The 25,486-nt window shown below is 45.9% G+C and overlaps 2 protein-coding genes and 1 pseudogene across 3 annotated transcripts in view; 1 reads left to right on the top strand and 2 right to left on the bottom strand.

Annotated features, from left to right (window-relative positions):
- Positions 1-16,924, bottom strand: part of LOC309546599 — a 34,373-nt pseudogene extending 17,449 nt beyond the window's left edge. Inside the window, exon 1 of the transcript in view lies at positions 16,845-16,924. The product of the transcript in view is annotated as an uncharacterized misc_RNA (transcript). The remainder of the gene's footprint in view (positions 1-16,844) is intronic.
- The window catches only part of MIX23 (mitochondrial matrix import factor 23), a 487,847-nt gene that overhangs the window by 159,586 nt on the left and 302,775 nt on the right, over positions 1-25,486 (bottom strand). The gene's annotated exons all lie outside the window — the stretch shown is intronic.
- The window catches only part of LOC309547923 (uncharacterized protein), a gene marked incomplete at its 3' end in the record, with an annotated part of 77,601 nt that overhangs the window by 27,369 nt on the left and 24,746 nt on the right, over positions 1-25,486 (top strand). Inside the window, exon 2 of the mRNA XM_082247921.1 lies at positions 19,880-20,206. Coding sequence (XP_082104047.1) covers positions 19,880-20,206 — 327 coding nt within the window. The remainder of the gene's footprint in view (positions 1-19,879; positions 20,207-25,486) is intronic.

Raw genomic sequence — 25,486 nt, 5'->3', positions numbered from 1 at the left:
AGCCCTGCGAGTTAAACGCCTCGCAAGGTCGCATACGTCTGGGTCTCCGCCCGAGTCGCAGCGTTCCTCCTGGCCAACAGCCCCCCATTTCGATGGAGAGGATTATCTGTCTGGAGTGGTGCCCACCTGGTTCTTGGTATGGAGAGTAGTTGTTCCCCCTCTACCCCTGGAGAGTTTTGGGGTGGACGTGGGCACCTCCTTGGGACAGTTGGACCCCCGGGTTCCCCTCCTTCCCACAGTCACCCCCCCCTGCCATTTTCCTCATCCTGCTCCCTCCTCTACATATGCTAGGAATGTATTTTTTTGGTGGGGGGAGGGCCCTAACTGGTGATGGGGGGTGCGCCACTGGTACCGGACAATACTGTCAGGGCCCCCTGTCCTGCCTGAAACTGTCCTGAGGCCTGGTCTCCCGATTGCTGGGTCCCTGTAGGCCCTGTGGCACCGGGCGGAGCCTCCATTTTGTTGAAGCCTTGTGTATTCCTATACATGGCGGCTATGTTTGTGTAATTCTGCTGCCATTTTCTTGTGGTTTGCATTCCAAATAGCGGCGGCCATGACAGTGGAGCCACCGTGGGTGGCGATTTCGGCGGTGGGAGCCTCTCCTTATCCCCTGGTGCTGACTCCTGGATCATTTAGCTTCCTGATCGCCGCATGTGTAGTGCAGATTCTCCTGGTGATTGCAGGTGCCTGTGTCGGCAGGTGGTAAGTCTGGGGGGGTCCTCTCCCTCTCTGCTGTGGATCGCTCTGTGCCTTGTGCTTAACAACCGGGTGGTGCTGCCAGCATGGTGGGGGTTGTCCCTTAGCAGTATGTTACACTTTTTGTGGGATCCCCCTGGTGACTTATGGAGTCTTTGAAGCAAGTTTCCCCACCTGATCCCTTCTCTAAAGCTCCATGCACTGACGGCGGTCCTGGAGTCCCTTGTGTCACGGATGGAGACGACTTGCGGGCGTCGGGCTAGCAAAATGTGCCGCCCCCCCCCCTTCCCATGCCTCACCTGTCTCATCAGATCCTGAATCTGATTCGGCCGCCGTTGACGTGGGTCACCCTGCTGGGTCTGCGGCCACGCGCCTGGAATCCTCTAATAGTGAGGATGATGCCTCCACGTCTGTGACGCGCATGAAAAGGCGCTGGTAGATGCACTGATTGTATATGTGCGTGAGACCTTGAAGATGGAGGACGTAGCTGAAGCTGCGACAGAGGCGCAGGTACCTTTTGGCACTCACTAGCCATCTAGAGCGGCAAAGGTGTTCCCTTTCCCTGCCTATTTTGACAGAATTGTCGCTAAAGAGTGGTAACGACCAAAGCGTCCCCATGGGGTTCCTAAGCACTTTACTAGGCGTTACCTCTATGAGGAGTCCCTTCTTAGGAAGTGGATTGTGCCACTGGTGATGGACCCTCCGGTTTCCAGATTAAACAAGGCAACCATGATTCTGGTGGAAGAGTCCCCGGCCTTTAAGGATGTGGCTGACCGGAAGGCAGAGGCTGTGGCTGACCGGAAGGCAGAGGCTGTGGCCTGCATTATGTACACCTTAGCTGGTTCGGCAATGAGACCGGTGTTTACCATTGCCCTAGTGTTGCAAACTCTGACCGAGTGGGCTAAGCTCCTACGCTGTGACCTGGAGAATGAACAACTCCCTCATACCTTTGCTGAGCTGGCGGACCAGTTGGTCCAGGGGCTGCAGTTTATCTGTGATGTCTCTTTGGATGCGGCTTCCCCGATGGCTCGCCTCTCTGTTTTGGCGGAGGTCCTTCGGCGTGTCTTTTCGCTCAAATGCTGGTCTGCAGACCAGACTTCGAAAAAAGTCTTGACTGATCTTCCCTTTCAAGGAGATCGTCTGTTTGGAGCTACCCTGGATGACATAATTAAAGATCTCACAGGGGGGAAGAGTACCTTTCTTTCGTAGGCTACTAAGGGCAAGGAATCTTGTCCTAGACGTGGACAGTCTAGTCGGGGCCGATCACGGACGTAAACAGACTTGATTTCTGGTTGCCGCAACTACATGTTTCGCGCCATGCGCTTTGTCAAGTCCAAGAGGGATGCCATTATATTCTTAGGTCTTATCGAGCATTGCATTCTCCTTGATCTCACAACAACCCAAGGAGATTCAGGAATGTTGGGACTGTCGTGGCAATTTTTTACTGTTTATTTATGTATTTAATAAATGCCATATCCATTTAAAGAGACATTCTACAGTCTTCCATAGAGTACAGTTATTTACAGACACCAGTGAGCGCCACCCTCTTCTTTTTAGTACTGACAAGGGCTCAAAGCCTTTCAGGGCCTCCTCTGGCAGATCCAAACAACCCTGGTCTGGCAAGTCGAGAACAGGCTTCTCCAGGCCCGCGGATAAGGCTCCTTCTGCATGAAGGTGTGCTCTCACCCATATCAGGGGTGGGGGGATGTCTTCACTGGTTTCCGGACCCGTGGACCTCCCTGGTGCAAGACAAGTGGGTCCACAAAGTCATTCGGCCCAGTTAGAAGATTGAGTTTCGCTCTTGTCCCCCAGCAAGGTTTTTTCCTTCCAACTTGCGCCTGTCCACAGACAGGTTGCGGGGTCTGTTTGGGGCAGTACAAGTCCTGTTCCTTCAAGGGGTGATCGTCCTGGTTTCGAGTTCGGAACACTTTCGGGGTTTTTACTCAAACCTGTTCAGTCCCCAGGAAGGAAGGCAAAGTGCGTCCAATCCTGGACCTCAAGGCGCTGAACTGCTTTGTGTGGGTACAGAAGTTCAGAATGGATTCAATTCAAATGATGGTGGCATCGCCTCTATAGATATCAAGGATGCCTATCTTCACATTCCAATATGTGCCAGTCACGAGTGTTTTCTCCGCTTTGCTGTGGGAGAGGAGCTGTGGGAGAGGAACATTATCAGTTTGTGGTGTTACCCTTCGGTCTCGCCTCCACTCCTCGGGTCTTCACAAAAGCGTTGGCTCCGGTGCTAGCCTTCCTATGCCAACGTGCGATCTCCTTCTGTGAGCAGAGTCTCCCTTTGCTCTGGTGGAGAACCTGGAGATCACAATATGAACTCTGTGGGAGTTCGACTGGAATCTGAAACTTCAGAAGTCTGCCCTGGTTCTGTCTATTTGGGCCTGACCCTGGACTCGGCCGTAGCCAGAGTGCTCCTTCCTCTGGACAAACTCCAGAAATTGCAGGCTTCAATTCACCTTCTGCTGTCCAACATATGATCATCCCTCTGGACTTGCATGCAGGTGCTGGGCCTAATGGTATCTACCTTCACGGAAGTTCCGTTTGCACAGTTCCATACGAGGTCCCTGCAAAGGGAGATTGTGACCAAGTGGGACAAGACTCCACAGTCTCTGGACAATCAGATCCGGCTGAGTCGGGGAACAAAGGAGTCCCTGGTATGGTGGCTTCGCTCTCCTGCGCTTTTGGCTGGGAAAATCCTTCCTCCACTTGTATTGGACAGTGGTCATCACTGCTGCCAGCCTGTCTGGCTGGGGAGGCGTCCTTTGCAAGCATTCTGCTCAGGGGATCTGAACACTTGAAGAGTCCAGGCTACCGATAGAAGCACCTGCACTGAAGTCACCTTTTTTTGCACTAAATACCTGAGGACTATTTTTAATTGTGGGATTACCCCCCCCCCCCTTTTTTTAGGTTATTTATGGACTATTTATTCCTCTGAAGCTCTGATTATTGCTGCTATTTTTATCTATGGTTGATTTATATTCCATATACCTGCTGTAAGGTTTTGTATACAGCTCCCTGCGGATTTATTTGACACACCCAAGGATAAACACAGCTGTTCACTGTGTTATCACTATTAGAGCCCATTCACACTAGCGCGACTTGTGAGGCAACTTGTGTTGCCCCAGGTAGCTTGACATAACAAAAGCAATGTTAATCAATCAGTGCCGTCTTAATTGGCACTACTGAAGTTGCTCCGACTTCAGAAAAGGGTCCTGTACTACTTTGAAGCGACCTGGGATCCGACTGTCCCATATACTTCAATGGGAGTCGCCTCCTTATCTTAATTGACACGACTTGTTATCAGACTTTCCAGGAAGAAGAAAGAGATTAGCCAGGCATTACCCACAGACAAAGTCGCCTGTCTCTTCAAAGTAGTGCACAAGTCTGTTCCAAGTCTCTTCCAAGTCTCTAAACAAGTCTCTTCAAGTCACAGGGCGACTTTCTGGTAGTGGTAGTGTGAACCGGCTCTTATATGGCACTATTGATTTTAGTTCATGGTTTATTTATTTACATCTTTTACACTATTTATTTATAACAGGCTGTGATATTACCACACACGTAACACCGGTATCACTGGTCTGAATTTACATCCTTGTCATCACATTTGTTTTCGGATTAGGAAAAATATTCCAGTGCACCTTTTCACTGAATTGGGTCACTCACTATTGATTTTATTTTTATTAATTTATTCAATCACCCAGAGTATACTCAGCACAGCATTGTTGCACTTGGCACTTTATAAGCGTTATTCAGTCACTTGTCACTTATTTATTATTTTATTCCAACAAAAATTGGGGAGACACACACCGTATTTGTGATAGTTTTATCATATGTTTTGCACTTTGACACCTTTTGAGAAGTATACGGAATACTTCTCATACCAGCGCCACATACCTTCTTTTATTTCAGATTAACAATCATAAATCAAACTTTCACTTTTTAATACTTGGTTGCAAATCCTTTGCAGTCATTTGCAGCCTGAATTCTGGAACGCATAGACATCACCAGACGCTGGGTTTCATCCCTGGTGATGCTCTGCCAGGCCTCTACTGCAACTGTCTTCAGTTCCTGCTTGTTCTTGGGGCATTTTCCCTTCAGTTTTGTCTTCAGCAAGTGAAATGCATGCTCAATTGGATTCAGGTCAGGTGATTGAATTGGCCATTGCATAACATTCCACTTCTTTCCCTTAAACTCTTTGGTTGCTTTCGCAGTATGCTTCGGGTCATTGTCCATCTGCACTGTGAAGCGCCGTCCAATGAGTTCTGAAGCATTTGGCTGAATATGAGCAGATAATATTGCCCGAAACACTTCAGAATTCATCCTGCTGCGTTTGTCAGCAGTCACATCATCAATAAATACAAGAGAACCAGTTCCATTGGCAGCCATACATGCCCACGCCATGACACTACCACCACCATGCTTCACTGATGAGGTGGTATGCTTTGGATCATGAGCATTTCCTTTCCTTCTCCATACTCCTCTCTTCCCATCACTCTGGTACAAGTTGATCTTGGTCTCATCTGTCCATAGGATGTTGTTCCAGAACTGTGAAGGCTTTTTTAGATGTTGTTTGGCAAACTCTAATCTGGCCTTCCTGTTTTTGAGACTCACCAATGGTTTACATCTTGTGGTGAACCCTCTGTATTCACTCTGGTGATGTCTTTTCTTGATTGTTGACTTTGACACACATACACCTACCTCCTGGAGATTGTTCTTGATCTGGCCAACTGTTGTGAAGGGTGTTTTCTTCACCAGGGAAAGAATTCTTCGGTCATCCACCACAGTTGTTTTTTCCGTGGTCTTCCGGGTCTTTTGGTGTTGCTGAGCTCACCGGTGCGTTCTTTCTTTTTAAGGATGTTCCAAACAGTTGATTTGGCCACACCTAATGTTTTTGCTATCTCTCTGATGGGTTTGTTTTGTTTTTTCAGCCTAATAATGGTTTGCTTCACTGATAGTGACAGCTCTTCGGATCTCATATTGAGAGTTGACAGCAACAGATTCCAAATGCAAATAGCACACTTGAAATGAACTCTGAACCTTTTATCTGCTCCTTGTAAATGGGATAATGAGGGAATAACACACACCTGGCCATGGAACAGCTGAGCAGCCAATTGTCCCATTACTTTTGGTCCCTTAAAAAGTGGGAGGCACATATACAAACTGTTATAATTCCTACACCGTTCACCTGATTTGGATGTAAATACCCTTAAATTAAAGCTGAAAGTCTGCAGTTAAAGCACATATTGTTTGTTTCATTTCAAATCCATTGTGGTGGTTTATAGAGCCAAAAAGATTAGAATTGTGTCGATGTCCCAATATTTATGGACCTGACTGTATGTCAATCACCAAGGGGGTACAAGAAGTGCCCTGGCGGTTCTGGAGGTAGCTGGCATTCTAAGGTGGGCAGAATGGTTCGTTCCAGCCCTCTCCGCCATGCACATTCCTGGGGTAGAAAATTGGCAGGCAGATTCCCTCAGTTGGCAGGCGTTGGACCAAGGGGAGTGGTTCCCTTCATCTGGAGGTGTTTCATCAGCTGTGTCTCTGGTGGGGCACCCCCGAGATGGATCTGTTGGCGTTTCGGCTCAACAGGTGCAGAGGTTTGTGGCCCGATCAAGGGATTCTCTTGCAGACACCACAGACGTGCTTGTGGCCCCGCTGGGTCAGTATTATCTGATTTACGCCTCCCCCCCCCCCCCTCAAGCTTCTGCCCAGACTCCTACGCAGGATCGAGGCAGAAAGGATTCCGTTCATCTTAGTGGCTCCAGATTAGCCTCTCCAGGCCTGGTACGCCGATCTAGTTTGGCTGGTCGCCGACCTTCCTTGGAAGCTTCCTCTCAGGGAGGATCTGCTGTCCCAAGGACCGATCTTCCATTCTGCTTTACAGTCGCTGGCTTTGACGGCTTGGCTGTTGAATGCCAGGTACTAAAAGATAGAGGTTTGAAGACAAAAGATTTGCACTAGGAGCTTTTTCGGAGGCTGCACACCCCAATAAACATTAAATAAAGACAATAGAAAATTTCCCCAGGGTTTTTTTTAGCAGCAATCCATTCCAAAGGACAAGTATTTATAGAAGGACAAAATATTATTTTTTTTTTTACAATTCTGTTATGAAATAGGTTTTCCAAGAATAAAAGTATGAGTTCTGGTTTACAAAAATATTGCTAAAATTATTTCCAACATGACGCGTTTCGACTATAAAGCAGGGGTAGTGGTCTTCTTCAAGGGGGTATTTTTACATCTGCAGAGTATACAAAAGATAATTATATTTACCGCTAATGGATAAAAAGAAGAGTTTATAACCAGAGATGTTGATCAGGTATATTCACCAGAAAGCCCACGGGGCTCGTAAGGCATCTGTAAGAGAAAAGTGGCTTACGAGTGATCACGAGTATATACAAAAAATCCTGACGCTGTGGTGCCGGTAATCAGAAGGCGGGGATGGAGCAGTAAGGTCGGACAATGCCCAAAGAGGTCCACCATTAGTTACATGTCCATGTCCGGGCTGCAGCCTACCCAAACCCAGATCCCAACTGAGAAGAAAAGTAGCGACAAAAACGGGTATATTGGCGCTCCCGGACAAAATGGCACAAGGACAAAATGGATGCTGCTCGGAATCTTGAAACATTAAAACTTGTTTATTAAAAGTAAGTTAAAAATATGCTCCTTAACAGAAAAAAAACAGTGGTGTGCCTAGGGTGCAGCAAACAGCAGTCAGATGTTAATCCGGTAAAAATACCTCAAAACAGGGAGGACCCAGGAGCGGGGGAGCAACGTCTAACCACCTATGAAGCCTGGATGGTGTGGCGCTTGTGGGTGGAGTGTCAGCCTCGATCAACCCGGGAAGCCTCTCTGCTGATTTGCCTCCGGACTGGATGATGCCTGAGATGTAGAGAGGAGGGGGGGGAGTGGAGTACTCAACCCCCACAGACAGCTCCGGTACCGGATGGTACACACCCGAGGCAGCGGCGGCCGCTGCTCCTCGGACCCGACTAACGTGGCGCCGGATGATGACGTCACCGGGCGCCTGGCGGAGACATGCGCACCGAGGGCTGCTGCACGGATGAAACTCTACGGCCGCCGGAGGGGTGCAGAAGCAGCGCACCGACGGCTGTGCTATTCAACTGGCGGAGCTAGTGCAGGTAGCCACGGATGGAGGGGGATGACATGTTTCGGGCCAAGCCCTTCTTCAGATCTTACGAGTGATCACACTTAAGGCTGGCCCAAATCTCACAAGAAACACACCCACCACCTTGCCACCCCAATTGGTATCATGGTGAAAAGGCTTTTTTCCATAAGTATCATATTATTTAAATTGTATAGATGTAGATGGAAAGGCCCAGAGGTGCCATCTAAGTGATTAAGATGTACCAAAGCTTGCACAATATCATTTAGTTCAATCGTAAATCACAATAGTAGATCAATAATTAATCAAAATTGGAAGTGGGCTGGGTCAAGCAAATACTGAAGTAATGGTGATGTGCTAGGTGGAGGGGAAAAAAAGGGGGGGATGGTAATATAGGAGGAAAGTTTGGGGGTGGTAAAAAAAAGTGGATGGTAATATATATATAGTGATTGAATGAAAAAAGAATAATCATATTTAATTTAAATGTAAAGTTGATCACTGGGGATTAAGTGAAAGGGTTGTATACAGTGTTGTCATTAAATGTGGATATGACCTGTGTGAGAGCCTATGGCGCACACTGAAAAAGAACAAGACATTTGAAAGAGATATTAGGACATTTTATTTAAAAGTGTGAGTCAAAAAGACCCAGCCAAAAAATATACTTAGTAGTATCCAAAAGGAAGAAAGAAATTTTCTACCAAGAGCTTTATATGAAAATCATCAAATTTAATCAGGGATAGTGTAGGCATGAACTGCCATTGTACTTACAATTACCAATTACAGCACCTCAGGGAGCATCTCTTCCCGGTGTGGCCCAGGCGAATACTGAGACCATATTGGGAGAGCAGGGTATTATAGTGTGGACTTAATTGGATTGATTTTGGATCAGATGAGAAGGGGAGGCAGGTTGCAGGTGTTCCCTCGCTATGAGCCATGGTTTAGCCCGAGGCCGTCAATGCAGCCTCTGTGTGATCACCCTGGTGCCCCGGAAGGCTCACACCCCGACCATAGTCATCACTTACAACTTGAGTTGTATGTTATTATTCTAATATGTAATTTTGGTACTGTACAATTTGTATGTTGTAATTTGATATTGTTTTTGCATGATATCTGGTATTGCTGTTTTTCAGGTCCCTTGCATGTCCCTGGTGAGTCAGGATGGCTGTGGGAGATTTTTGGTTTCCTGACACGGGGGGGGGGGGGATTTTGGGATGGGTTTCCACCCCTTTCCCCATTGTGTACCTTCCAGCTGTGATATTTCAGCGGATGGAAACACTATCCCCTTGCCGGCGTCGTCCCATGTTTACTTCCGGGTTGCCCGGATGCGCATGCGTGGCACCATGTTATGGACGCCACGCCTGCGTACTACATCACCGGGCTGTGTCTCTTGCGGCGGAAATGACGACGATGGTCTTTCTTTAAAGATAGAGATTTGTCTGAGTCAGTGATACCTACATTGTTAAAAGCTAGGAAATCTACTTCTAGGAAGATCTACCATTGGACGTGGAAGATGTACATTGCATGGTGTGAGTCTTGGGGTTCATCCTCGCTCCTTCTCGTTGGCTCAGGTCTTAACCTTCCTTCAACGAGGGGTTGAACAGAATTTGGCCTTGAGTACCATAAAAGGCCAGGTATTGGCCTGCCTTGGCAGTTTGTTCCAACGACCTTTAGCCACAGTCCCTGGTGTGTACTTTTCTTCAGGGTATCAGACATTTGGTTCCTCCAGTACAGGCTCCATTGCTGCCTTGGGATCTTAATTTGGTGTTTTCAGCTCTACAGAAGTTTCCCTTTGAAAATATTCGAGAGATTCCCCTGCTTACGCTGTCCCAGAAGGTGGCCTTTTTGGTAGCTAACACTTCTGTTCGCAGGCTGTTGGAACTGGCGGCGTTATTCTGTTGTTCATCTTATTTGGTGATTCACAAGGATAATGTGGTGCTTCGCCCCTTTCCGTCATTCCTTCCTAAGGTGGTCTCTGACTTTCATTTGAATGAAGACATTGTGTTGCCTTCCCTGTGTTCCAGGCCTAAACATCCTAAGGAAATTGCATTGCATGCCTTGGATGTGGTCCGGGCAATTAGGGTGTATCTGACAGCTACGGAGTCTTTCAGGAAGTCAGACTCTCTATTTGTGCTCACGGATGGACCTCGCAAAAGGTTGTCCGCTTCCTCTGCCACCATTTCCAGTTGGATCAGACAGACTGTGGTTCAGGCCTATTCCATCAGGGGTCAGGTTCCTCCTTTCCCTGTCAAGGCGCACTCTACAAGGGCGCATAGTGCCTCCTGGGCCTTCTGTCATAAAGCGTCAGTGACGCAGGTTTGCCAGGCGGCCGCTTGTTCATCTGTGGACACTTTTACAAGTGGATGTGTTGGCATCTGCGGATGCTTCCTTTCGCCAAGGTTTGCAGGCTGCTGTTTAAGAGGGCATGATCCTCTTTGAGGGTGTATTGTTTTTTTCAAGTGGGCTCCAGTTGTTTTGGTTGAGCCCCTGTTGCCTGGTTGGCAAATGTTTAGCCTTGGGAATTTTTTGCTGTTTCCCACCCGTCATGTTTGACACTGCTTGGGGGCATCCCAATGGTCAAGAATGACGAGAGCTGTGTCCATCAATTAACAAAAGGGAAAAATTTGATTTACCATAAAATCCATTTCTCCGATGTTCATTGATGGACACAGCTCCTGTCATTCTTCACCATTGGGTTATGCTGCCCCCTACAGGAGTAGGACACTAGGCAGAAAAAACTTCTGGCTACACCCATGCGCAGTCCCAGGGGGTATAGTCCCTCTCCCTGCTATAGTCACTCAGTTTTGTTACAAGTAGTGTCAGGAGAATTATAACTCCACAGAGGGGTGGGTGCTGTGTGTCAATGAACATCAGAGAAATGGATTTTACAGTAAGTCAAAAATCCCAATCCCATTTTTTTCACCATGGGCAACCCGTACAATGCTCCATTGTTCCAAGCATCGCCTCCATTAAAGTAGAAGTCCACCCTAACACTAAAATCTCTGCATCTATAGACCCCCACGATCTAACACTAACCTATCTAGCCCTTATAAACACATCTGTATATATACCTTTTTTGAAGCTGATCCGACCCAATCCCACACTGAGCAGTCAGCCGCAGCTTCACTGTGGAGGGGGGTGCAGAGGACACATCCGACAATGGAAACCCCATAGTAAGTCTATGGGTGACGTCACTTCCCATTCATTTCACAGCCATTCATTGTTGGCCGTGTCCTCTGCAGAGCTTCCACCACTAGAAATCGGATCGGCTTCAAAAAAGTTATGATTTCTTCTTTAAAGGGCTAAATAGGTTAGTGTTAGATCGTGGAGGTCTATAGATGCAGGGATTTTAGATTTAGGGTGGACTTACACTTTAAACACTTCTTACAGTCATGTGAAAAACTAGGTTCATTGGAAAGGTTGGACTTCTCCTCATTGCCGCACTCTTCTCTAAGTATAATGGTGGATAATTGGGCTGTACATATGCATATGGAGACATAGGAGTACATCTGGAGTAGTCCTGGAGGGTCTCCGAGCACTTCTGGGGACTTCTTAGGTGCCTGATATAGACCTGAACTCCCATGGGGCCTATAGATTTTATGTTCCAGGTCAGTCCTCAACCTATTTGTCTTCATTAATATATCCTGTGCATTTAGAAATACCAATCCTAATCCTATCAGTGATAACCGTTCTGGTCATGGGATCAGGTCTTCATTTACTGGAACTGTCTTTATATTTCCCCCTATACATCTGTAATCGTTGTTTCTTGTTCCAGCCCTCTAAGAGCCGGTTCACACTGGGGCGACTCAGTCGCCCCAACTTTGAAGCCGCCCCGTGCAGCACGACTTCATTGCGACTTGCTAACGACTTCTCTAATAGAAGTCAATGCAAGCTGCTCCGAAGTCGCCCCCAAGTAGTGCAGGAACCTTTTTCTAAGTCGGAGCGACATGAGTCACTCTGATTAGAACGGTTCCATTGCACAGAATGGAGCGCGACTTGTCAGGTGACCAAGTCGCCTGACAAGTCGTAGCAGTGTGAACCGGTGTAATGTGAGAAAAGCATACCCCGTGAGAAATGCATACCCACGTCACTTCCTGTAAGAAAGGAAATGGAACAGCTGAGGAGCAGAGTAGTGCGCATGCCCGGAGGGTATGAAATTATGACGGTAGTGTGTGTAACGTTACACCGACTCAGCGGTTACATTAAAAGAGCTCGGCTGCAACATGAATCATCCCCGCTCCTACCCCTGTCACTTCCCTGATCTTGGCTAATAAATGTAAAAGCGGCGGCGGGTGTATGAAATCTAAATGACGGAGAACTCGGCTCCGTGATCCACTTTTACATTTAGTAGCCGACATGAGGGAAGTTACAGGGGTAGGAGTGGAGATGATTGATGGTGCAGCGGAGATGTTTTAATGTAACCGCCGAAACAGCTGACGTTATAACACACATTCCATACATTCCATAGATTCCATACCCTCCGAGCATGCGCACTAGTAAGCTCCTCAGCTGTTCTCTGACCGGAAGTGACGAGGGTATGAAATTTTCACGGGTAGGTTTTTTTCACGGAACACCGGGACTAAGTCTATAGATCTCCCATCAGTGATCAGTGGATCTCCCATCAGTGATCAGTGGATCTCCCATCAGTGATCAGTAGATCTCCCATCAGTGATCAGTAGTCCTCAGTTGGCCATGACAATGACATCAATAGGAATGGACACACAAAGAACTGGAGCCGATGAGGCTTTGGGATAATCGTTGTGTTTTATGTTTCTCTTCTCTACTGGGACTTTTATGTTTTTCTTGCTTCTGTTCATATTCATGACACCAGAAATTGAAGTTGGAATTTAGGGACACTATGAAAGTTCTGTATATGAAGGAGAACGCCAAGCCTAAATAGCCAATGTACCCAGCAAGCTTTCACCACATCCCTGTTTAAACATAGAAGGAAAGGACAACGGTATCACACACCCTACGGACTCTAGTTGGGCCCCATAGAGACCGTAAATTAGGGGTGTGAACCAAAAGATTGGGATTTTGAAGGTGAAGCTTGCTAAGGTATATATTAGATAAATAAAGATGAGGCAAAATAAAATAACAAGATTTTATTACAATGTTTGTAAAACCAATCACAGACAGTGATAATAATTCAGTGCATAAAGATACGTAGTATACAAGGAACCATAGTTGTGTGGTTAGGGCCACTTATGTCCGACATGTTTCGCCATCAGGCTTCCTCTGGGACATTGCAAACTGGTGACCTCAACACAGGTTCTAAATGTAGACAATATACAATAAGTTTAGACATAGTCATAATAACAATTACCGTAACAACTATTGATGTATTTAGAATTTGAGGCTCACCAAAGATTGTATCTAAAGCATTGCACATGTATCCATATACCAGGGATCTCTGCCGTGTGTCCAATGGTGGATAAATACCCTGAACTGAGAGTTCAGCCAGGTCAGACCTCGCTGTAATGACAGGAACCGGACCGTGCTATGCCGAATCACAGCATATCTAAAGGGATCAATAATTTTGTAAAAAGAAAGGCTCATCACCGATAATCCCAAAGTATGCTTGGGGAAAAAAGGGGGGTGTGTGTGAATATCACAAGGTTGGTCTCAAAGAGCAAAGCCAAAAGGGTGACCAGGGCAGTGAGACGTAGTTACATAGTTACATAGTTACATAGTTAGTGAGGTTGAAAAAAGACACAAGTCCATCCAGTTCAACCCATGATGCGTGTGTGTTTGCTTTTAACCGTACATTGTGTACCCCTGTATGTTGTGGTCTTTAAGGTGTACATCTAATAGTTTTTTGAAACTATCTATGCTCCCCGCTGATACGACTGCTTGTGGAAGAGAATTCCACATCCTTACCGCTCTTACAGTGAAGAACCCCTTACGCACTTTAAGGTTAAACCGCCTTTCCTCAAGTTTTAGTGAGTGGCCACGTGTCTTATTGTATTCCCTTTCTCTGAATAGTTTGTTCCTTATGCTAGGGTCGCCAGTACAGTATTTGTACATTGATATCATATCCCCCCTCAATCGTCTCTTCTCCAGAGAGAATAGGTTCAGTGCTTGTAGTCTTTCCTCATAGCTGATGTCCTCCATTCCCCTAATTATTTTTGTTGCCCTCCTCTGGACTTTCTCCAGTTCCAGCACATCCTTCCTGCGGACCGGTGCCCAGAACTGGACAGCATACTCCAGATGTGGCCGGACCAGAGTCTTGTAGAGCGGGAGAATAATCTCTTTATTTCTGGAGTGAATCCCCTTTTTTATACATCCCAGTATTCTGTTGGCTTTGCTTGCGGCGGCTTGGCATTGCATGCCACTGCCAAGCCTGTTGTCTACCAGTACCCCCAAGTCCTTTTCCATCCTAGACTCACCCAGAGGTTCACCCCCTAGTGAATAGCTTGCTTTCTGGTTTCTGGCACCCAAGTGCATTACTTTACATTTTTCTACATTAAACCTCATCTGCCATGTGGTTGCCCACCCCGTTATTTTGTTCAGGTCTGCTTGCAAGATTTCCACATCCTGCATAGAAGATATTGGCATGCCTAATTTAGTATCATCTGCAAATACTGAGATTGTACTAGATATCCCCTCCTCTAGATCATTTATGAATAAATTAAACAGGATTGGTCCCAGGACAGAACCCTGGGGGACCCCACTTTCCACACCCGCCCAATCCGAGTACTCCCCATTAATCACCACCCTCTGGACTCTCCCCTGGAGCCAGGTCTCTATCCAGGTACTCACCTTATGATCCATACCTACCTTCCTTAGTTTGTACAGTAAGCGTTTGTGAGGAACGGTGTCAAAGGCCTTTGCGAAGTCCAGATACACCACATCCACAGGCTTACCTTTATCTAGGTGGCAGCTCACTTCATCGTAGAAGGTTAACAGATTGGTTTGGCACGAACGATTTTTCATGAATCCATGCTGATTTCTAATTATAATACCATTTTCATTACTAAAGTCTTGTATGTGGTCCCTTATCATCCCCTCCAAAATTTTGCAGACTACTGATGTTAGGCTGACCGGCCTATAGTTACCCGGGATATATCTCGGCCCCTTTTTAAATATTGGTACCACGTTGGCTTTTTTCCAATCAGCTGGCACCATACCCGTCTGTAAACTATCCTTAAAGATCAAGAATAATGGTCTGGCAATCACCTGGCTGAGCTCATTAAGAACCCTCGGGTGCAAGCCATCCGGTCCCGGGGATTTATTTATGTTAAGTTTCTCTAGTTTAGCTCTAAGTCTATCCTCTGTTAGCCATGGCGGCACTTCCTGAGGTGTATTATTTAGTTCGGCCTTACAAGCGGGTTTCGTGTAGCCCCCCGATTCCTTTGTGAAGACTGAAGAAAAGAAATTATTTAACACTTCCGCCTTTTCTCTGTCCTCAGTGGCCATTTTTCCTTTATCATCTTTTATGGGGCCAATGTGCTCTGGCCTGGCTTTCTTACTGTTTATATACTTAAAGAACTTCTTGGGGTTCTTTTTGCTCTCCTCCGCTATATGTCTCTCGTGTTCTATTTTAGCCGCCCTGATTTCATCTTTACATTTCTTATTACACTCTTTGTAGTGCTTAAATGCTGCCAATGACCCCTCAGTCTTGTATTTTTTGAAGGCCTTTTCTTTAGCTCTAATATACATTTTAATGTTGGAGTTTAGCCACCCAGGGTTTAGTTTTGCTCTTTTAAATTTATTTCCCTGTGGAATGCACTGGCCCACTCCCTTGTTAAGTATGCTCTTGAAGCACTCCCATTTTTCCTCCGTGTTCTTTGTTCCCAGGGTTCTATCCCATTTGATATTTTCTAGCAGCGAGCGCAGTTTAGGGAAATTGGCTCTTGTGAAATTCAGCGTCTTAATATTACCCTTGTGTTTCCTATTACTGTAATTAATACTGAAACCAATTGACCTATGGTCACTGTTCCCTAAGTTGTCCCGTATTTCTATATCCGTGAGCAGGTCTGTATTGTTGGTAATCAGTAGGTCAAGTACCGCATTGCTTCTTGTCGGTGCATTCACCATCTGACCCATGAAATTGTCCTGCAAAACATTTAGGAACTGCCTAGCCTTGGCTGAGTGCGCGGTTCCTTCTGCCCAGTCTATATCTGGATAATTAAAGTCCCCCATTATAATGACATTTCCCATCCTTGCTGCCAATCCTATCTGTAACATGAGGTCCGCCTCACCCTCCTCCCTCTGGTTGGGGGGCCTATAGCATACGCCCAATATTACCTTCCCCGCCGTGCCTTCCCTTTGAAGCTCTACCCATAGGGATTCTGCCTCGTCCATAGCTCCATTATTAATATCATCCCTCATATTTACCTGTATACTGTTCTTAATATACAAACATACCCCTCCCCCTTTTTTACTTTCTCTATCTCTGCGATAAAGGGAATACCCCTGAATGGACGCCATCCAGTCATGAGAGCTGTCAAACCAAGTCTCAGTTATCCCCACAAAATCTAAGTCCTCCTCAAATATCAGCAGCTCCAGCTCTCCCATCTTGTTGGCCAGGCTTCTGGCATTGGTATACAAACCTCGTAATTTTGATCGGTTATATTTATCCTCTTCTGATGTTTTTAGGCTGCTCTCTTGATTTTTAGTGGTGAGCAGAATCAGGAAAAGTGAGAACATCCTCCAACCAGAAGATATAAGAATAGACAATTGTACCGTGTAGAGATGAGCAAAGTTAATGCCCATATAGTATGAGTAAGAACAGGTAATACAGGAAACCACATAAAGAGCAAATGGTTATCATATACAAAGTGTGACAAGGTGCCTATGAAGGTTGGCTAAGGAATGATCTTAGGTGTATGTCTATACAAGACTTGAAAAATGAACGAATATAGTGCGACATTGAAACAGACCCAGTCCAAAGTAAAGAGTAGCAAGAAAAGAAATTAAACAAGTAAAGTGATGTGCCAATCCGCAGAAAAGTGACGAACAGATCCCACAGGAAGCCGTGCAGTCGGGAGATCCAAGTTGGTGAGACGCTTACCTTAAGTATTGAGATCGAGTGGTAGCAAACAGCCGCGCCACTGTAGTCGTGGCCTGTTTGTACCATGCTGTATCCGGCATTTTATGCGCGGTCCCACCGGAAGTGACGAGGTACCTCGTGACCTCCAACTAATCACTTCCGGTGCGGGCGCCATCTTGCGGTCCTAGCCATGCCTACGCCGCAAAAGAAGGTGGAAGTAGGCGGGTCGGAGCGCTGCACATCCGCCATGAAAGAAAGGCGGACTCGGGGAAAAACGTGGGAGGAGAAAGATGGATAAGGTCTCACAGCACCACCCCCGGCTTGGCGCCCGAATCCCTGTCAAACAAAAGCAAAGAAAGTACTGGCCCATTGGACTTGACTGCAGATCGATCCCCTGAGAGCATACGGATTTCCATCTAAAAAATACACAAGAAATATATGTGAACATAAGTACACTTCAATAGCATAGAAGAAATTCTAATTTTATTCTCATAGCTAATGACAGCCAAATGTCAATAAATTTATTAAGACAAACAAAATTAATAAACATACTAAATAGGAAGGCATATATATGATGTCCTATCCTAAATCAAAACATAGAGCAGGATGATATGCCACTGTGTTGTTAATCAGTGTCTAAGCCATGACTATATAGTGTCCTAAATTGCCAATTATACGATCATGGGTGAGCATGTAGTATGGAAAGCACAAAGTATCTTAAAATGAGTCACAGAGCCATATATCAAGGGAGGAAGAGAAGGGGAAGGAAGGGTAATTGTGTATAATATAATTGTGGTGTATCTGGCCACATGCCTCTGTGGGGCATTTTACGTCGGTAAAACGATCAGACCTTTTGCAAGACGGATTCAGGACCACCTCTATTATATGGACACTGGACTCATGTCCACTCCCATTTGTAAGCATGTGGGCTTACGACACAATTTTGACCCCCATACCATCAAATTCATTGTACTTGAGGCAATTAAGAAAAATCCACGAGGTGGTAACTATGACAATGCCATCCTCAAAGCAGAGGTTAAGTGGATATACAAGCTACAGGCCACCAGGGCTAAACGTAGCCCTATCGTTCAAACCATTTTTGGAATAGCCTATAATTATATAATTATTGACGATAAAATTACCCTTCCTTCCCCTTCTCTTCCTCCCTTGATATATGGCTCTGTGACTCATTTTAAGATACTTTGTGCTTTCCATACTACATGCTCACCCATGATCGTATAATTGGCAATTTAGGACACTATATAGTCATGGCTTAGACACTGATTAACAACACAGTGGCATATCATCCTGCTCTATGTTTTGATTTAGGATAGGACATCATATATATGCCTTCCTATTTAGTATGTTTATTAATTTTGTTTGTCTTAATAAATTTATTGACATTTGGCTGTCATTAGCTATGAGAATAAAATTAGAATTTGTTCTATGCTATTGAAGTGTACTTATGTTCACATATATTTCTTGTGTATTTTTTAGATGGAAATCCGTATGCTCTCAGGGGATCGATCTGCAGTCAAGTCCAATGGGCCAGTACTTTCTTTGCTTTTGTTTGACAGGGATTCGGGCGCCAAGCCGGGGGTGGTGCTGTGAGACCTTATCCATCTTTCTCCTCCCACGTTTTTCCCCGAGTCCGCCTTTCTTTCATGGCGGATGTGCAGCGCTCCGACCCGCCTACTTCCACCTTCTTTTGCGGCGTAGGCATGGCTAGGACCGCAAGATGGCGCCCGCACCGGAAGTGATTAGTTGGAGGTCACGAGGTACCTCGTCACTTCCGGTGGGACCGCGCATAAAATGCCGGATACAGCATGGTACAAACAGGCCACGACTACAGTGGCGCGGCTGTTTGCTACCACTCGATCTCAATACTTAAGGTAAGCGTCTCACCAACTTGGATCTCCCGACTGCACGGCTTCCTGTGGGATCTGTTCGTCACTTTTCTGCGGATTGGCACATCACTTTACTTGTTTAATTTCTTTTCTTGCTACTCTTTACTTTGGACTGGGTCTGTTTCAATGTCGCACTATATTCGTTCATTTTTCAAGTCTTGTATAGACATACACCTAAGATCATTCCTTAGCCAACCTTCATAGGCACCTTGTCACACTTTGTATATGATAACCATTTGCTCTTTATGTGGTTTCCTGTATTACCTGTTCTTACTCATACTATATGGGCATTAACTTTGCTCATCTCTACACGGTACAATTGTCTATTCTTATATCTTCTGGTTGGAGGATGTTCTCACTTTTCCTGATTCTGCTCACCACTACGTCTCACTGCCCTGGTCACCCTTTTGGCTTTGCTCTTTGAGACCAACCTTGTGATATTCACACACACCCCCCTTTTTTCCCCAAGCATACTTTGGGATTATCGGTGATGAGCCTTTCTTTTTACAAAATTATTGATCCCTTTAGATATGCTGTGATTCGGCATAGCACGGTCCGGTTCCTGTCATTACAGCGAGGTCTGACCTGGCTGAACTCTCAGTTCAGGGTATTTATCCACCATTGGACACACGGCAGAGATCCCTGGTATATGGATACATGTGCAATGCTTTAGATACAATCTTTGGTGAGCCTCAAATTCTAAATACATCAATAGTTGTTACGGTAATTGTTATTATGACTATGTCTAAACTTATTGTATATTGTCTACATTTAGAACCTGTGTTGAGGTCACCAGTTTGCAATGTCCCAGAGGAAGCCTGATGGCGAAACATGTCGGACATAAGTGGCCCTAACCACACAACTATGGTTCCTTGTATACTACGTATCTTTATGCACTGAATTATTATCACTGTCTGTGATTGGTTTTACAAACATTGTAATAAAATCTTGTTATTTTATTTTGCCTCATCTTTATTTATCTAATATATACCTTAGCAAGCTTCACCTTCAAAATCCCAATCTTTTGGTTCACACTCCTAATTTACAGTCTCTCTGGGGCCCAACTAGAGTCCGTAGGGTGTGTGATACCGTTGTCCTTTCCTACTATGAAAGTTCTGCTCACATTCTTGGTCTGTCTTCTCTTCCCAGGTCTCCTGTGTATGCTGATCATACCGGTGTCATCAGGAACGGTGTATGTACGAAGCGGATCAGACATCACTGACTGTAATATGAAGTGTCCCCATGATGATGTTACTCTGGAGCTGTACAGAGTATGCAGAGGGGAGGATAGGACACTGCTGGAAAATCACTGTCATATAAACTACACAAAATCTCATGACTCCAGACTCCAACTGCACACAGGGAGCGGCTGCTGGAAGCTGACACATGCCAGGAAGGATGACTCCTGTGTGTATAATGTCTGGTGTTATAATAATCTGGAATATCTAATGTCCACTTCAGAGATCCGTGTACTGGGTAAGAGTCCATATACTGCATCACACTTCTCTCCACACTGCATTGTACTCTATGGGGGAAGAAGTGTGTCAATTATACAGCATGAATGAGGATAGTAATAGACATGAAATGAATTCCCCATGTAACAGGTCTCCAGTATTCCCCACTGATATCTACCCAACTGTCCTACTCAGAATTACACTAGAGGGGTGTGGGCATAGTGTCCCCATTTCAGGCCCCAAAGAGCTTGTGACAAACAGGGAGAGGTATAAAATATACAACATACAGCACAGTGTACAGAGTGAAGTGGAATGAAGCATGTAGCTTACAGCACAGTGTACAGAGTGGAAAGGTATGAAGTATATATATTACAGTACAGTGTAAGGAGTGTAGAGATATAGAGCAGGGGTAGGCAGGTAACCTTTCAGAGGTTGAGATCTACCTGGACAACATGGAGGAAATCAAAGTTCCCTGGGGGGGAGGGCTAAAAAAAAAAAAAGCCCCCCACCCCCACCGACAGTAGTGTCCTCTGCTTACCTTCACATCACCCCCCCCCCCCCCCCCACAGTAGTGCCCTCTGCCCCCCCCCCCCTGCCATGGTAGGTTTCCTCCCCCCACCACAGTAGTGTCCTGTGCCCCACCCCTCAAAGCAGTTTCCTCTGCCCACCTTCACATCAACCCCCCCCCCCTTCCATAGCAGTGTCCTCTGTCCTGCTCATATCAACCCCCCACTGTAGTTTTGTTTTGTCATGTTTTTAGGTTGTATTCAATATGTGCAAAGAGAGATCACTCAAATACTTATAAGTATAACATTTATTAAAAGTACGATAATGACAAAGATATTAGAAAATATAACTAGAATACTTAAGATGCTGTTTCACCACGGAGTTCCCCCCATATAGGCGTGACCAGGTAATCGGATCAGATGCTTGCATGATGCAGCTCTGGAGAAGAGACTAAGGTCTTACCAGTTTTGGCTGTGGTAATCTAGAACTTGAATGTAAGGTAATGGCCAGTCGTAGAGAGGAAAGTGGGCCCGGCCACATCCTGGTCAGTTAACAATAGCATGCCTTTGGTAGGAGTCAGCTTAGGGAAAACCATACTTATGTCCTTACAGTGCCTTGAAAAAGTATTCATACCCCTTGAAAGTTTTCACATTTTGCATGTCACAACCAAAAATGTAAATGTATTTTATTGGGATTTTATGTGATAGACTAACTCAAAATGGCACATGATTGTGAAATGGAAGGAAAATGATAAATGGTTTTCAACATTTTTTACAAATAAATATGTGAAAAGTGTGGCGTGCATTTGTATTCACCCCCCTGTCAATACTTTGTAGAACCACCTTTCGCTGCAAATTCCAACTGCAAGTCTTTTTGGGGATGTCTCTACCAGCTTTGCACATCTAGAGAGGGACATTTTTGCCCATTCTTCTTGGCAAAATAGCTCAAGCTCTGTCAGATTGGATGGAGAGTGTCTGTGAACAGCAATTGTCAAATCTTGCCACAGATTTTCAATTGGATTTAGGTCTGGACTTTGACTTAGCCATTCTAACACATGAATATGCTTAACCATTCCATTGTAGCTCTGGCTGTAAGTTTGGAGTTGTTGTCCTGCTGGAAGCTGAACCTCCACCCCAGTCTTCTAAGATTGCCCTGTATTTGGCTCCATCCATCTTCCCATCAACTCTGACCAGCTTCTATGTCCCTGCTGAAAAAAAGCATTGCCACAACATGATGCCTCCCCACCATGTTTCACAGTGGGGATGGTGTTCAGGGTGATGTGCAGTGTTAGTTTTCCACTACACATAGCGTTTTGCTTTTAGGCCAAAAAGTTCAACTTCGGTCTCATCTGAGCAGAGCACCTTCCTCTACACGTTTGCTGTGTCCCCCACATGGCTTCTCACAAACTGCAAACAGGACTTCTTATGGCTTTTTTTTCAACAATTGCTTTCTTCTTCCCACTTTTCCATAAAGGGCAGATTTGTGGAGCGCACGACTAATAGTTGTCCTGTGGACAGAGTCTCCCACCTGAGCTGTGGATCTCTGCAGCTCCTCCAGAGTTACCATGGACCTCTTGGCTGCTTCTCTGATGAATGCTCTCCTAGCCCAGCCTGTCAGTTTAGGTGGACGTATACTTTGTAGAAAGAAAAGCGGCACCTCCAGCAGTAAATTGAATTTATTGTGAAATTAAAGGTCCAACATCGAACATACAAGACAGACTGGATCAGCAGATGCGTTTCACACCATGTGCTTAATCATTGCTGATTGTAATTAGATATGTGTCTTCCTTTATGGACTGGCTAAAATCACCTTATCCAATCAGAGAATAACATCCAAGATGTTTCAAACACCCGGCTCCAATAAAAGAAAACACCTTCATCTAATTTATAATGCTATACATATACATGCAATGCTCTAATCTTAACAGGTGTTCGTATATATACAAACAAGTACATCTAAGGAATGTTTCCATGAGCAGCATGTAGATTGCATATATATGAAAAATGCACAATGTTCAAAAAATAATAAAACAAACAAACATTGTATCAAATATATAAAATCAACGGAAAAAGAAAGAAAAGAAAAAATCTTTCCACAAATCACCAACAAAACAAATAGATACATATATGCAGATAGTAATATAGCAAAAGAATACACATATGATGCGCATAAAGAGAAGGGGGATTATATGTTGTTAATATAGTAATCATGCACACCATATGTGTTAAAGACCAGCTAGATACTTACAACCCTTAAAAGCTAGACAAAAACATATATATAAGAACTACATGTATATGTGTACACAACAATCGATAAAGCAGGAGTTGTGGTCAGGGAATCAACAGAGTGAATTATACCATTTAATGAAGTACGGTTGAAGCGTGCCGAAACCGTGGTTCGGGCAGGCCTGTAAATAAAGAGGGCCCACCAAGATGGAATTGTTGAAAAAAGGGGAGTGAAGGGAGGGGTACCCGAAAACGTCAGCCCAGTGAGGAGGGCGGCCCGATGTTAAATAGGCCGGCCCCTCCCCTCCCACAACTGCAGGCTCCGCCTGCCCATTTGTGGTCAGGGAATCAACAGAGTGAATTATACCATTTAATGAAGTACAGTTGAAGCGTGCCGAAACCGTGGTTCGGGCAGGCCTGTAAATAAAGAGGGCAAAAGGTATAACTTAACCAAAACAACCTTTAATACACACATATCCCAAAACGGAAAGAAGCGAGAACTGTAGTGCTATGTGGCCAGTTCTCTAAAAGCCAGTCTGAGTTCATTCTCCGGCTGGGGAATGTACCGGCTGTAAGCAGAGGACTTCCATCGGCCCATCCTTTTGATTATATGCACGGGTATGTTGTGACTAGACGCTGCCGAAGCTGCCCCTATACGAAAGGAATGACCTGAGAATGCTGCGGGGTCGCAACCTATTTTGGATAGCAGGGTTCTCACATATTGCATAAATTCGAGGTGGTGAGTGGCAAGCCGTGGAGACTCAGAAGGGGGGCATCTGGGCCACGACCTGTCAAGGATGGGAGAAGATGGTCCAGTAACCGGACCGGGCACCACTGATTGCCTGTTGGGTACAGGGGAACTTCAACCGGCGGTCCCACCTGGTTGGTTTTGGAGTGACGTAGTGTCAGGAGGAAATGATCCCCTACTTTGGTCAAATCTGCCACCCTCAGCAAGTTGGAGGCCCCGTTTAACCTTCCCGCGGTGAACTCGCTGGGACGCAAGAAACCATAGAAGGCCAGGTATATGGCAAACTTGATAACACTATTTGTTCCTGCTTCAAACGGCTGTGTGTCCAACATGTCAGACAAGGCCCTAAACCTGAAGCTGTTGATCGGTTGACGTCTCGCGGGCTTGCAGCCCTCCAAGCGAAGGATGCCTTTTAAGATGTTTTTTATTGGCCTGGAAGACATGAAAGCACTGTGACTGGGGTGTGTGTTGATCACATGAAACTGCACCCCTGCGAGATAAAGCTTGACCGTGCTGTGAGCGAGTTTCCGATTTAAGTGGCAAAAGGAGGTGAACGCCACCATGGTGTCTAAGGAAAAAGGATCCGAGATGCTGTACTCCGTGATGAATCTGGAGAAGATGGTCAGAGCCCGATCGTACGAGCGCCTAGTGTTGACAGAGAGTGCTGATTGAGCTAGCGTGCTCCCATGGGCCATGAGTTTGGCTAGTCCAGGATGAGATCTTGAAACCGAGGTGGCGGGTCTGGAATACTCACGGCTGTGGGGTGCAACTGGAAAAAGACCTGCAATTTGCAATGAGAAAGGGCGTCAGCTGCTGAGTTGTGGGAACCTGGCACGTGCTCGCAAATTAAGTGGAACTGTAGGGTGGCGGCGAGCCAAGTGAGTCTCCTAACTAGGCTCATAATGGTGAGAGATGAGGAACAGCCCTTGTTGATTATGTCGCAGGCCGCCATGTTGTCTGTGAAACATTTTACTGTCTGACCTCCCCACCGGTGTCCCCACTCCCGGGCTGCTGCCACTATGGGATAAATTTCGAAGAGGGCGGAAGTGCGGTTAAAAGAATCGGCTAAAATCTCTGAACCAGTTGACCCCGCAAATGGCTGCAAACCCTGAATGTGCTGCCGCGTCGGTCCATAAGACTGGGGAGTGGTCGGAAAAAGGCGGGATGAACATGTTCACCCCATTCCAATGTGCCAGGAACTGCCTCCACATGGACAAGTCCGCCTTGGCCTGCCCGTCCAACGAGATAGTGCTCCCGTCATGCGGGAGGCCAGGGAGCAGACAGAGGAGCCTGGAGACAAAAGCACAGCCTTGGGGAATAATTCTCATGGCGTTGTTCAGGGAACCTAGGAGAGACAGGAGGTCTTTCGGGGATGCGGAACCTCTAACGAGGAACCCCTCAATCTCTGCCTTGATCCTCTGAACTTTGTCCAGGGGCGACCGAATCTAGGCAAATGCCTAGGGAGGTCAGTTTGGTGGAGGGACCTATTGTTTTGTCTTCGGCTACCGCAACCCCTAGGGCCGAAAAGAGTGCCACCATTTTTACCAGGCTGAGCGGAGTGGCTGTGGGACTTTCCACTGTCAGGAAATCATCTAGGTAATGGATGATGACTGGACAGCAACCGATATTTAATAAGAGCCAGCACAGAGCCTCTGCGAATAAATCAAAAATCTTGGGGCTGCTTTTGGCCCCGAAGGTCAGGCGAATGGCGAAATAGTAAAACCCCCTCCATTTCGCACCATGCAGATGCCACAGTGATGGGTGTATGGGCAGCAACTTGAAAGCATTGGAAATGGCCGTCTTCCAGAGCCAAGCCGCTTTC

Source organism: Pelophylax lessonae (genome assembly GCF_965119305.1).
Source record: "Pelophylax lessonae genome assembly, chromosome: 2".
Classification (NCBI taxonomy): domain Eukaryota; kingdom Metazoa; phylum Chordata; class Amphibia; order Anura; family Ranidae; genus Pelophylax; species Pelophylax lessonae.
The sequence above is the reverse complement of the archived record's forward strand: the minus strand, read 5'-3'. Positions and strand labels throughout refer to the sequence as shown.